The following is a 15,353-nucleotide window of genomic DNA, read 5'->3' on the forward strand; positions in this document are numbered from 1 at the left end:
ACTTTGTGGAAATTAATATTTTTGTCATTCTCAATTTTTTTGCCATGACTGTACACTGAGTATACCAAACATTAGGAACATCTTCCTAACATTGAGTTCCCCCCCCCCCCCTTTCTCTCAAAACAGCCTCAATTTGTCGGGGCAATGTGTCGAAAGCATTCCACAGGGATGCTGGCTCATGTTGACTCCAATGCTTCCCACAGTTGTGTAAAGTTGGCTGGATGTCGTTTGGGTGGTGGACCGTTCTTGATACTCACAGGAAGCTGTTGAGCGTTAAAAAAAAAACAGCCGTGTTGCAGTTCTTGACACAAACCGGTGTGCCTGGCAACTACTACCATACACCGTTCAAAGGCACTTTATTTTGTCTTACCCATTCACCCTCGGAATGGCACACACACAATCCATGTCTCAATTGTCTCAAGGCTTACTACAAATCATTCTTTAACCCGTCTCCTCCCCTTTATCTACACTGACTGAAGTGGGTGACATAAATAAGGGAACATAGCTTTCAGCTGGATTCACCTGGTCAGTCTATGTCATGGAAACAGCAGGTGTTCGGTAATGTTTTGTACACTCAGTGTATAGTTAGTTATATACATTGAATCTATTTCTATGGTTATAATAACCAACATAGGCTGGTCAGAATCAGATCACCAACTACATTTACACATACTCAGGATTGTACTTGGTGATATGGTGTTGCTAGTGATAGACAACATTAAGAGAGAATACAGACGGCGGAGTTTAAACAAAGTTGACATACATTATATACAACTAGGTAGAGTGAGCATAGAGTTATAAGAGAATGAGCAGATATACAAATATACAGTGGGTATGCGGTTGACATAGAGTGGATATACGGTTGATATATACAGTGGGTATGCGCTTGATATATACAGTGGGTATGCGGCTTAAATATGGTTGACATACAGTGGGTCTACGGTTGACATACAGTGGATCTACGGTTGACATACAGTGGGTATACGGTTGACATACAGTGGGTATACGGTTAACATTCAGTGGGGATGATGTTGATATACGGTTGATATACAGTGGGTATGCGGTTGACATACAGTGGGTATACGGTTAACATTCAGTGGGGATGATGTTGATATACAGTGGGTATGCGGTTGATATATACAGTGGGTATACGGTTGATATACAGTGGGTATGCGGTTGATATACAGTGGGTATGCGGTTGACATACAGTGGGTATACGGTTGATATACAGTGGGTATGCGGTTGACATACAGTGGATATACGGTTGATATATACAGTGGGTATACGGTTGACATACAGTGGGTATACGGTTGATATACAGTGGGTATGCGGTTGATATATACAGTGGGTATGCGGTTGATATATACAGTGGGTATACGGTTGATATATACAGTGGGTATACGGTTGACATACAGTGGATATACGGTTGATATATACAGTGGGTATACGGTTGACATACAGTGGGTATGCGGTTGACATACAGTGGATATACGGTTGATATATACAGTGGGTATATGGTTGATATACAGTGGGTATGCGGTTGATATATACAGTGGGTATGCGGTTGACATACAGTGGATATACGGTTGATATATACAGTGGGTATACGGTTGACATACAGTGGGTATAATGTTGATATACGGTTGATATACAGTGGGTATGCGGTTGACATACAGTGGGTATACGGTTAACATTCAGTGGGGATGATGTTGATATACAGTTGATATATACAGTGGGTATGCGCTTGATATATACAGTGGGTATGCGGCTGAAATATGGTTGACATACAGTGGGTCTACGGTTGATATACAGTGGGTATGCGGTTGACATAGAGTGGATATACGGTTGATATATACAGTGGGTATGCGCTTGATATATACAGTGGGTATGCGGCTGAAATATGGTTGATATACGGTTGATATACAGTTGACATACAGTGGGTATACGGTTGACATACAGTGGGTATACGGTTGATATACAGTGGGTATAATGTTGATATACGGTTGATATACAGTTGACATACAGTGGCTATGCGGTTGACATACAGTGGGTATACGGTTGACATACAGTGGGTATGCGGTTGATATACGGTTGACATACAGTGGGTATGCGGTTGATATACGGTTGACATACAGTGGGTATGCGGTTGATATACGGTTGACATACAGTGGGTATACGGTTGATATGCGGTTGATATACGGTTGACATACAGTGGGTATACGGTTTATATACAGTGGATGTACACATTTACAGTATCAGTATGAATTTATCTACATGCAGAGAGATGAATAGAGTGCAAATGCAGTACAGTGCAGTTATTTTGTGTACAGTTCAGAGATGGCAGCATGGAGTGCAGTCCTTTAGTCTCTATAGGCCACAGCATGGGGTAAGAAACCTTTCAGGTGCCGGGAGGTTTTGGTCATGAGTGGTGGGAGGAGCTATAGGAGGAGGGGCTCATTGTAATGGCTGGAATAGAATAAATGGAACGGAGTCAAACGTGGTTTCCATATGTCCTTCCAGTTCTCTGCTGCCAATGACTGGAACGAACTACAAAAATCTCTGAAACTGGAGACACTTATCTCCCTCACTAGCTTTAAGCACCAGCTGTCAGAGCAGCTCACAGATTACTGCACCCGTACACAGCCCATCTATAATTTAACCCAAACAACTACCTCTTCCCCTACTGTATTTATTTATTTATTTTGCTACTTTGCACCCCATTATTTCTATCTCTACTTTGCACATTCTTCCACTGCAAATCTACCATTCCAGTGTTTTACTTGCTATATTGTATTTACTTTGCCACCATGGCCTTTTTTTGCCTTTACCTCCCTTATCTCACCTCCCTTGCTCACATTGTATATAGACTTATTTTTCTACTGTATTATTGACTGTATGTTTGTTTTACTCCATGTGTAACTCTGTGTTGTTATCTATCTTTATCTTGGCCAGGTCGCAATTGTAAATGAGAACTTGTTCTCAACTTGCCTACCTGGTTAAATAAAGGTGAAATTAAAAAATTTAAAAATAAAATGTTTGATACAGTTGATACATGAATTCCATTCCAGCAATTACAATGAGCCCGTCCTCCTATAGCTCCTCCCACCAGCCGCTGGTGCGTTCTGGGAACTTGGTAGCTTTGGATATTGTCATTGTTGTGTCCATGTAGAGGAGAAGGATGATGGGGGCGTGTGTGCGTGTCTTACCGTGAGGGAGGTGAAGGTCAGGCAGATTCCTCCAAAGCCGTTGAAGGAGACAGCGATGAAAATGAGGGCCGAGAGTACTGGAGGAGGAAAGAGGAGACAAGAGGACAGAGTGAGGGCGATCTATGTGTGCAGTGTAATGTAATAAGCAGAAGTTGTGTTTAATGTCATTTCCTGTACATTTAGTATTCATTTACATGTGGTTTACAGTTGCTTAGGATTCTTACCTTCAGGGTTATAGGCAGCTCCAGCTATCATGGCACAAGAGAAAGCAAAACACGCACTGCAAGAGAGAGAGAGAGAGAGAGTTGATGATGACTCTGACTGGTGAAGACAATGATGATGACGATGGTTGTGAAGATAATGATTTTAAGGTCACGAAGATGATGAAGATGATAATTGTTTAAATAATATTAATGATGACAATGCTCAATGATAATTGCGATGATTGTAATAATAATCACGATGATGACGATGGTGAAGATGACAATCACAGTGTAGATGATGATGATATACTATTATTATAATGGTGATGACGACGATGTTTCCCGTCTTTTACCTGCCGAGGAGGCGGAGTGGGCGTGGCCCGTACTTGTCCATCAGGATACCTAGCGGCAGAGTGGCTGCACTCAGCAGGAAGGAGCCAATGGTAAAGCCCAGATTCAACATCTCTTCCTGGTCCACGCAGCTATGCCAGATACCACTGTCCCACGAACTGATGTTACTGAACACTGTCTCATTGTCTGGGAGGGGGGTGGAGAGAGATGGAAGAGAGAGGGGGGAGAAGGAGAAGGGTAAGGAGGTGGAGAGAGAGAGGGGAGTATACAAGACACAGGAATCCACATGTGCTATAGACATATATTATCTATGGACGTATACAGGGGAAAATCCCAAGTCCCACTGGAGTTGAATTGTCACTTAGTCAAGCATTGATATCAGTGGTAGTTAGGATTCACCCCACCGTATCTATGCACAGGTTTATGTATTCCTGGGGTCAATTCCATTTCAATTCCAGACAATTCAGGAAGTACACTGAAATTATCTTAAGTGCTTTTCAATGAGGAACATTTTGAATTGGCATTTGGTCTTCTTTCTGAATTGACTGGAATTGAAATGGAATGGACCCCAACCCTGAAGTATACTATATCCCTGTGTGAGTGTTACCATGGACGGGGACGTACTTATGCAGAGGTGTGAGTAGAAGCCCTCGTTCTTGAGCATGATGAGTAGCGATCCCCAGCCCAGCAGCACAGCAGAGAACAGCAGGTTCTCTATGACCGCAGTCACCGCCATCCACCAGCGCCTACGATAGGCCTGGGCCAGAGAAGGAGCCATCGCTGCTCTGGGGGGGAGAGAGAGAGAGAGAGCAAGAGGGAGAGAGAGAGCGAGAGCAAGAGCGAGAGCAAGAGGAAAGGAGAGCAAGAGAGAGATTGCGAGAGAGGGAAAGGGAGGTAGAGAGAGAGAGAGAAAGGGAGGTAGAGAGAGAGAGAGAGAGGTAGAGAGAGAGAGAGAAATGGAGGTAGAGAGAGAGAGAGGTAGAGAGAGAGAGAGAGAGAGAGAGAGAAGGTGGTAAAAAAAAGACCAGAGGAAGATAGAGGAGAGAGAGTTTAACATTTAACAATCCCTTCTTACAGAATGAAGTACCGCACACACTGTCCGTAGAGAACTTCAATGTTGCATCAACAACTTCAAAGGTCTACAAAAACTACAAAATACATATCAAAGCAAGAAAGGATGTTTGTTTTTTTTAAAGTATACAGCTACTTTCCTCCTCACTTTCATCTGAGCTCAGAGGGCAACAAAAAGAGAGGAATAGCAATACAAATTCTCTGTGGGATTCTACTACTGAGAGTGAGGTTAACCACATGACTGACTCATCATCACCACCATCATCGCAACAACATAACTCTGGTTTCCGGAAAGACGCTGTGATGAATGGTTTCTCTGCCAGTTCTGTTATAATCCCTGAATATGTTGACATTGACTATAAAACATATAAAACATTCTATAAAACATTCTATAAAACATATAAAACATTCTATAAAACATATAAAACATTCTATAAAACATTCTATAAAACATATAAAACATTCTATAAAACATATAAAACATTCTATAAAACATTCTATAAAACATTCTATAAAACATATAAAACATTCTATAAAACATTCTATAAAACATTCTATAAAACATATAAACATATAAAACATTCTATAAAACATTCTATAAAACATTCTATAAAACATATAAACATATAAAACATTCTATAAAACATATAAACATATAAAACATTATATAAAACATTCTATAAAACATTCTATAAAACATATAAACATATAAAACATTCTATAAAACATTCTATAAAACATTCTATAAAACATATAAACATATAAAACATTCTATAAAACATTATATAAAACATTTCGCTAAGCAAGAGGAGTATCCTAGAAACTCGGGGTTGGGCGGATTACTTGAAAAATAAGATTGTGAACAGTAAAAGAGGTTAAAAGTCATTTGAATGATAAATACTCCAATAGACAGATGTAACAGATCAAATTATTTTATGAGTTGGATGATCAATTGTGCAAATACTTTGAATGTAGACTATTCTAAGTTTACAAAAACACATAGATCTGTCTGTGATGTAGTGCTGAACGATTAACCAAAATGTTGGTTATTTAGCATTTTTGTCAGTTTCAATTGTTTGAATTCCATTGTTTTTTTGTTTTTGTTTTGTGAGCTCAATACGCACATTGCCAGTTCCTCTCGCGATAAATCAGATCAAGCCCGAATTAGGGAGTTTTAGTTTCCAACAGGCGAATATTCTACTTAGTTTAGCGCAGAAAACCTGGTAATTAACTACAATGACCATAGTCCATTGTGCGCCTACTTGTCCGGTCTGTGTGTTTCTTTTACGCCTGCCACATTAGAATGCGTGATCTAGAGCAGTTGCTTTGTGAGGAACTCTACCTGAAAATACATTATCTAAGTGATTGATAATTGTTATTCAGCAGTCATAGAAGTATGCCTTATTTACCTTGAAGATCAGCAGCTAGAGAAGAGATGACTTGAAATGAAACAATAAAGTAGTCAAATATATGTTTTATTATATACACAACAACTGAAATATTTCATTCAAATAATGTAACAATATGGTGGTTAATAAGTGATAAGCAGGAATGGGCTGTCTAACGTCATTTTATTCATTGTTTTATTCTGTGTTGTTACAGCATTCAACGCACATAAATGCATAGTGCATTTAATGTTTACAAAAAATAATCTAAACCAAAATCGAAAACCGTGATTATTTTTTGAACAATCGAACTGACCCCAAAAAGCACTAAATCGCTCAGCACTGCTGCAAAGGCAGAACGGTAGATTTGAGAGAACTCCTTTCCACTGTAACTAGAGGTTTAGCCGAGTAAGCAGCTGATTTGTGCTTGAGAAGTGAACAGGATGTGGCTGTGTTGACTAATTTCAAAATCCAATTAAAATGTGCGATGATTCAGTTCTCAGTATGTGGGGGTCTGATGTTTTTTGGTTAAAAAAATATTTCCTGTGGAAAGCAACCAGGGAAAGCAAATGTTGCAGTTTTGGAGATTCCAAATAGATTAGAAAAAAAGGGAAAGGCTTCCATTCCCACTGAAAAAGGTGACTTCAAAGCTGTGTGGCTCAGCACAGCTTTCAAAAACTTGCAATCTCAGTGTGTTTGAGGCAATCACTTGAAGCCCACATCTTGATATTAGATTAAGTAATCCAAAACGTAATCACCTGTTTTTAAGAATGTAACTGTAATCAGATTACTTGTGTTTACATATTTTTTGGGTTGATTACAGTTACTTCAGTTTTGTAATCTGAATACGTAATCCCGGTTACATGTAATATGTTAGTACTAGAAGTCAACCGATTAATCGGAATGGGCGATTAATTAGGACCGATTTCAAGTTTTCATGACAATCGGTAATCAGCATTTTTGGACACTTAAGAACACATTCTTATTTTCAATGATGGCCTAGGAACGGTAGGTTACTGCCTTGTTCAGGGGCAGAACGACAGATGTTTACCTTGTCAGCTCGGGTATTCGATCTTGCAACCTTCCGGTTACTAGTCCAACGCTCTAACCACCTGCCTTACATTGCAATCCACGCTTTTACGCGAGTGCAGCAAGAAGCCAAGGTAAGTTGCTAGCTAGCATTAAACTTATCTTATAAAAAACAATCAACCTTAACATAATCTCTAGTTAACTACACATGGTTGATGATATTACTAGTTTATCTAGCGTGTCCTGCATTGCATTTAATCGATGCGGTGCCTGTTAATTTCTCATCGAATCACAGCCTACTTCTCCAAACGGGTGATAATTTAACAAGCGCATTCGCGAAAAAAGCACTGTCGTTGCACCAATGTGTACCGAACCATAAACATCAATGCCTTTCTTAAAATCAATACACAAGGATATATTTTTTAACCTGCATATTTAGTTAATATTGCCTGCTAATATGACTTTCTTTTAACTAGAGAAATTGTGTCAATTCTCTTGCGTTCTGTGCAACAGAGTGAGGGTATATGCAGCAGTTTGGGCCGCCTGGCTCGTTGCAAACTGTGTGAGGACCATTTATTCCTAACAAAGACCGTAATTAATTTGCCAGAATTGTACATAATTATGACATAACATTGAAGGTTTTACAATGTAACAGCACTATTTAGACTAAAATACCTAACGGTTCTATATTTCACTGAAAGAATAAACATTTTGTTTTCGAAATGATAGTTTCCGGATTTGACCATATTAATGACCTAAGGCTCGTATTTATGTGTGTTATCATGTTATAATTAAGTCTATGATTTGATATTTGATAGAGCAGTCTGACTGAGCCGTGGTAGGCATCAGCAGGCTCGTAAGCATTCATTCAAACAGCACTTTTGTGCGTTTGCCAGCAGCTCTTCCCTGTGCTTCAAGCATTGAGCTGTTTATGACTTCAAGTCTATCAACTCCCGAGATTAGGCTGGTGTAACCATGTGAGATGGCTAGCTAGTTAGCGGGGTGCACGCTAATAGCGTTTCAATCGGTGCGGGACTCGCTCTGAGACCTTGAAGTAGTTGTTCCGCTTGCTCTGCAAGGGCTGCGCTGCGGCATTTGTGGAGCAATGGATAACTATGCTTCGAGGGTGGATGTTTTTGATCTGTTCCTGGTTCAAGCCCAGGTAGGGGCAAGGAGAGAGGCGGAAGCTATACTGTTACACTGGCTAAAGTGCCTATAAGAACATCCAATAGTCAAAGGAATATGAAATACAAATGGTATAGAGATAAATAGTCCTATAATAACTACAACCTTAAACTTCTTACCTGGGAATATTGAAGACTCATGTTAATAAAAGGAACCACCAGCTTTCATATGTTCTCATGTTCTGAGCCAGGAACTTAAACGTTGGCATTTTTACATGGCACTGTCACGCCCTGACCATAGAGAGCCCTTGGTTCTCTATGGAGTTGAAGGTCAGGGCATGACTAGGAGGTGTTCTAGTTAATTATTTGTATGTTGGTGTTTTGTATGGTTCCCAATTAGAGGCAGCTGGTAATCGTTGCCTCTAATTGGGGATCATATTTAGGTAGTCATTTTTCCCACCTGTGTTTGTGGGATATTGTTTGTGTATATGCTTGTTGCACCAAGTAAGTACCGTTTTGTTATTTGTTTATTGTTTTTGTTTGAAAGTTTCACTTAAATAAAAGATGTGGAACTCTAATCACGCTGCGCCTTGGTCCGTCCATTTTCACAAGCGTGACAGAATATCCCACCAAGCAAGGACCAAGCAGCGTGTGACGGAGGTAAAGGAGTTTTGGACCTGGGAAAAAATCATGGGAGTTTGTGAGACCCTTTCTTGGAATGGAGACAACAAGGACGGTCGAAGGACAGCGACAACGCCGGGGACCGCGGCCACAGAAACCCCAAGGTTTTTTGGCGGGAGGCACAAGGGGTGGTCGGCCGAGCCAAAGAGAGAGCCAAAGCCCACCTGGGAGTCGATGGAGCAGTGTGAGGAGGGATATCGGAGAAGGATGTTGGCTAGGAGTATGCTGCAGCGCAAGCGTGCTGAAGAGCGTGACACCAGTCTGGTGCCATCTGTGCCAGCTCCCCGCACTTGCCCTGAAGAGCCAGAGACTGTCAGGGAGGCGATGGAGAAGTTGGGAGAAAGAGAGAGGAGAGCAATGTTATGTAGGTGTGTTCTGCATGCCATCTGACCTGAAGAGCCTGTCAGCAGTCTGGTGAGTCCTGTACCAGCTCTCCGCACCCTTCCTGAAGTGCGTGTCAACAGTCCGGTGCCACCTGTGCCAGCTCCTCGCACTCACCCTGAAGTGAGGCCTCCAGTGCAGCAGGCCTCCAGTGTGCCCTCCCAGTCCGGTACATCCTGTGCCAGCTCCCCACACTCTCCCTGAAGTGTGTGTCACCAATCCGGTGCCACCTGTGCCGGTTCCACGCACCAGGCCTCCAGTGCGCCTCCCCAGTCCCGCTCCAAGGCCGGAGCCTTCCTCTGCTCCATTGCCCAGTCCAGGCACGGTGTCCAGTCCAGCTCCATGGCCGGAGCTTTCCTCTGCGCCGGTGCCCAGTCCAGGCACGGCGTCCAGCCCAGCTCCATGGACGGAGCCCTCCTTTGCGCCGGTGCCCAGTCCAGGCACGGCGTTCAGCCCGGCACCATGGCCGGATCCGGGGTCTGGGCGGGGGCTACGATCTGCACCGGAGCCACCACCAACACTAGTCACCCCCCCTACCCTCCCCATTTGGTTTCAGGTTTTGCGGCCGGAGTCCGCACCTTTGGGGGGGGTACTGTCACGCCCTGACCATAGAGAGCCCTTGTTTCTCTATGGAGTTGTTGGTCAGGGCGTGACTAGGGGGCACCAAGTAAGTCACATTTCGTTATTTGTTTATTGTTTTTGTTTGAAAGTTTCACTTAAATAAAAGATGTGGAACTCTAATCACGCTGCGCCTTGGTCCGTCCATTTTCACGAGCGTGACAGGCACATATTGCACTTTTACTTTCTTCTCCAACACTTTCTTTTTGCATTATTTAAACCAAATTGAACATTTCATTATTTATGAGGCTAAATTGATTTTATTGATGTATTATATTAAGTTAAAATAAAAGTGTTCATTCAGTATCGTTGTAATTGTCATTATTGTAAATAAATGAATCGTCCAATTAATCGGTATCGGCTTTTTTTGGTCCTCCAATAATCGGTATCGGTATGGGCGTTGAAAAATCATAATCGGTCCACGTCTAGTTAGTACGTTATTCTGACCGTACAATAACTGCTTGAAAGAAAACAGGGACAGTTTCCCTGTTAGTGTAGGTGGAAAGATCTACCTGCAATGAGGAGGGAGAGAGGAATCAGGGATTGGTGTAAAGAGGACAAAAGAGCTGAATGGTGAGTAGAGTAGTGACCCCTGAATTGACCTTATTGCTGTGTGTCTGACTTCACGCCGTGGACCTATCAGGTATCAAACAGCAGGGACTGACACGAACACACACCCTGTTATTTGCACGTGCCTATGGCACACACATATGCACACGGCCTGACGTAGTGAGGGAGGGTTTAGACTCGTAAAATGTCCTGAGTATAACTCACAAATATGCATGTTTGCCTGTGGCCAATAGGCATGAAGTCTGTATGCATTAGAAAGTGGTTGTCAGATGTACAGTACCAGTCAAAAGTTTGGACACACATACTCATTCCAGGGTTTCTTTATTTTTACTATTTTCTACATTGTAGAATAATAATGAAGACATAACTATGAAATAACACATATCGAATCATGTAGTAACCAAAATGTTAAACAAATATATTTTATATTTGAGATTCTACAAAGTAGCCACCCTTTGCCTTGACAGTTTTGCACACTCTTGGTATTCTCTCAACCAGCTTCATGAGATAGGCACCTGGAAAGCATTTAAATTAACAAGTATGCCTTGTTAATTTGTGGAATTTCTTACCTTAATGCGTTTGTGCCAATCAGTTGCATTGTGACAAGGTAGGGGGGTATACAGAAAATAGCCCTATTTGGTAAAAGACCAAGTCCATATTATGGCAAGAACAGCTCAAATAAGCAAAGAGAAATTAGTCCTTCAGGACTTTAAGACATGAAGGTCAGTCAATCCGGAAAATGTCAGAACTTTGAAAATTTCTTCAAGTACAGTCTCAAAAACCATCAAGCGCTGTCTCTCATGAGGACCGCCACAGGAAAGGAAGACCCAGAGTTACCTCTGCTGCAGAGGATAAGTTCATTAGAGTTACCAGCCTCAGAAATTGCAGGCCAAATAAATGCTTCAGATTTCAAGTAACAGACACATCTCAACATCAACTGTTCGGAGGAGACTGTGGGAACTCCTTCAAGACAGTTGGAAAAGCATTCCAGGTAAAGCTGGTTGAGAGAATGCCAAGAGTGTGCAAAGCTGTCATCAAGGCAAAGGGTGGCTACTTTGAAGAATCTCAAATCTAAAATATATTTTGATTTGTTTAACACTTTTTTGCTTACTAAACTATTCCATGTGTGTTATTTTATAGTTTGGATGTCTTCACTATTATTCTACAATGTAGAAAATAGTAGAAATAAAGAGAAACCCTTGAATGAGTAGGTATGTCCAAACTTTTGACTGGTACTGTAAGTGTGAATACATGCCATTCTATCTGTGACTGTGTGTGTAGGTAAAGCAGGTTTGACTGAGGGTCTATTACCTCTCTTGAACACATGCCTGCAGCCAGACTGGGACTCCTGCCAGCTGGGGACAAAAATAGCTGCAGTGGTCACAGACCTAGTGACACTTAACTACACTAGTACACTACATGGGAACACATATATGTTGCACAGAATACCTGGTTATTACAATGCCTGGAGAAATGTTCAAAGGGAAAACACTTTTTCAACATCAAATTGGTCATCTCTAGCACCACCCCAACATCAACATATGAAATCGGCGGGTTTCAAGATACGTTTTTTCCGATGACATCATCCGGAGACACTGATGACATCATCAACTGTGAATCATGTGATTTTAACCAACTATTAGGTTACTTACTACCACATCTACATGACATAAGGATATTGTACCTGGAACGTGCTCATACTGAACCCAAACATTAGAGAGTGTTAGACTTTGACCTCTAAACCCTGACCTCTCTGCTCCTTATGACACAGAAATGTATGATGGAGTATCGAAGATGACCTTTCTGAACCCTCCAATTCAATTTAGGCGAGTATTAAGCAGACTGGGCTCGGTTCCACGAGGGGGCAAAAGAGAGCTTAGCCCACCTCAGTTGAAACGTGTGCTCCCTCAGTTTAAGTTACAAGTTCCTATATAAAAATAGCAAAAAAAGATCAAATGATTGAGTGACAGGTTGGCGCAAAATCTGTATCTCCCCTGCGCTGTGTCCACAAGCGCCGCCAGGATAATGTCTCCATAGCTCCCTCCACCTCCAACTGTTCCTGACGATCTTGGAACACAGGAGCCCGGCCAGGTTAGCCTAGAATCCTACCCTAGCCGCAGGTTTTCTGTCAAAAAAACTTTATTTTAACTGGTTCCTAGAAAGAGTGGCTGGAATACTCAATATAAGTCCAATGCAAGAACCCAAATGACGCCTCTCTGTATAGCTCCATGTCGGTATGTTTCTTCATAGAAATAGATACATTCTATTATGGTTTTCTTAGAAGCCTATTGGTTGTCGTGCTTGTAAATGGAACTGTACGTATTGGAAACATGTTTATTGTAGGCCGGCATTACTTAATTGATTACGTGGGTCGAATATGATCCACACACGTGCATTGTGCCATATCACAACGTGTTGCTGCACTCTTGAGCGGCATGGTTTTCCATGTTTGAAGTGGGCCTATGGGCCCATGGGCCTATTTGTTTGGCAAGACAGTTGTGCATGGCTGCATCTCACTGTAGTAGAATATGTTTTGGCTATTTGGATCTCCATTTGCCTTTTGAATACTGCGTGTGTTTACTGTTAATGTAACTAGCCTAAATACAGATTGTGTCATCCCTTTATCAATCTGATATTTTGTTTACTATGCTTCCTTGCTACAGTTGTTTTGTTCAGTTCTCAGTCATTCGTTCTTATTCTACCGTGTGTCGGTATTCTAAGCCAAACGGCTTTTCAGTATTTTAGTTTGCACGCATGAATAACTAGGCTACTACTTTCAGCATTTAGTCGGCCTTCTTTTGGTAAGACAGCAGTGTGTACGGCTGCATTCACATAGTGTTATGCACCTATTACAAACAGCCTATCTATCTTGTAGCCTATATTCATTACCAAAATGGCCCTGCTTTAGTGCTGATACAGCGCAGTGGAGATCGGCTATTTTAAAAGCACTCAATCAATGGTCTTGGAGTCTCGGCATTTGAACTTTATGTTTATTGAATTCAATATCATTCCAATGCAAGAACCCACCAAAATTGTAACCCCTCACTGATTTCAACTATCCCTTTAGTCATTTTATACTGGTGCTGGGTCTGAAGTGATGACCCCTTCTGAAGAATCCCCCTCCCCTGTCCATTTTGGTTGATCTCTCTCCCCTTATTATCTCTCTCTCCATCTCTTTTGTCTCTGTCTCTCTGATTCTTTGCACTCCGATGCAGCAAAACAAATAAAGTTGTATCTCAACCTTGAAAGGGCCAGAGGATGGGCCCAAAATGGCACCCAACTCGCTTTATAGTGCACTATAGGAATAGCGTGCCCATTTGGGACACAATCAGAGAGACAGCACCTGCCACACGAGTCCTGTCCACAATGACTGACTGACTGACTGGCTGGTTGGTTGTGTCATGCTCGCTATGATGACGATCACCAACAGGATGTCAGGTCACTTCCAACCATCATTCACCTGGACACAGCAGGCAGCCTTGCGGTTAAGCGTGTTGGGACAGTAACCGAAAGGTTGCTGGTTTGTATCCCCGAGCCAGCTAGGTGAAAAATATGTCGATGTGCCCTTGCGCAAGGTACTTAACTCTAGTTGTTCTGGAAAGGAGTGTCAGCTAAATGACAAAACAGGGAGATGTGGCTTGATGGTCCTAATTTCAACAGTGCTTGAAATGGGAGCAAGCACAGTTTATATTAGGTTCTGCTGTAAAATGGCGCCGGAGCAGAAGGCAGACGTTTTACGTGCCTCCAAACAATTGTGTTTTTTTGTTTGTTTATCTGCGTTGTTTGTAACTTATTTGTTTACTACTTTTGTACATAATGTTGCCGCTACTGTCTCTTATGATCAGGACTGCGATTACTCACGGACTAGCAGAATCCTTTTACTTCTTTCACGACTCTGACGAGCCCGAGGCGGAGGATATACAGCTCCCTCGGAAACAGGCCCGACCCATGTGATCTGCGTGAAGAGGAGGCGGAAAAAGAGAGGCCGGAGGGCGGGCTGCCTTCTGAGGAGTAGTAGGAGATCTAATAAACCCCCACTCTCCTCAATTCTGCTCGCAAACATGCAATCTTTGGACAATAAAATGGAAGCGTTATTGGGAAGATTAAACTACCAACGGAACATTATAAACTGTAACATCTTATACTTCACGGAGTCATGGCTGAACGACTACAATATCAACATACAGGTTGGCTGGTTATGCGATGTACCGGCAGGATAGAACAGCGCCGTCTGGTAAGACAAGGGGTGGCGATCTATGTATTTTTGTAAACAACAGCTGGTGCACGATATCTAAGGAAGTCTCGAGCCATTGCTCGACTGAGGTCGAGTTTCTCATGATAAGCTGCAGACCACATTACCTACCGAGAGAGTTCTCATCTATATTCTTTGTAGTTGTTTACATACCACCACAGTCAGAGGCTGGCACTAAGATAGCATTGAATGAGCTGTATTCCGCCATAAGCAAACTAGAAATCGCTCACCCAGACACGGTGCTCCTAGTAGCCGGGGACTTTAAAGGCTAGAGCTGCCACTTTCAAGGAGCGAGACTCTAACCCAGAAGCTTATAAGAAATCCCGCTATGCCCTCCGACGAACGATCAAACAGGCAAAACGTCAATACAGGACTAAGATCGAGTCGTACAACACCGGCTCTGATGCTCGTCGGATGTAGCAGAGCCTGCAAACTATTACAGACTACAAAGGGAAGCACAGCCGAGAGCTGCCCAGTGACAC

General features: G+C 42.2%; 1 protein-coding gene across 1 annotated transcript in view; it reads right to left on the reverse strand.

Annotated features, from left to right (window-relative positions):
• LOC110534431 (large neutral amino acids transporter small subunit 3) overlaps positions 1 to 15,353 on the reverse strand; it is a 39,260-nt gene that overhangs the window by 20,364 nt on the left and 3,543 nt on the right. The window contains exons 2-5 of the mRNA XM_021619288.2: positions 4,385 to 4,545; positions 3,763 to 3,946; positions 3,431 to 3,486; positions 3,207 to 3,283 (exon numbers count right to left, since the gene is read on the reverse strand). Coding sequence (XP_021474963.1) covers positions 3,207 to 3,283; positions 3,431 to 3,486; positions 3,763 to 3,946; positions 4,385 to 4,538 — 471 coding nt within the window. The 5' untranslated portion in view covers positions 4,539 to 4,545. The remainder of the gene's footprint in view (positions 1 to 3,206; positions 3,284 to 3,430; positions 3,487 to 3,762; positions 3,947 to 4,384; positions 4,546 to 15,353) is intronic.

This window comes from Oncorhynchus mykiss, chromosome 10, assembly GCF_013265735.2.
Source record: "Oncorhynchus mykiss isolate Arlee chromosome 10, USDA_OmykA_1.1, whole genome shotgun sequence".
NCBI lineage: Eukaryota > Metazoa > Chordata > Actinopteri > Salmoniformes > Salmonidae > Oncorhynchus > Oncorhynchus mykiss.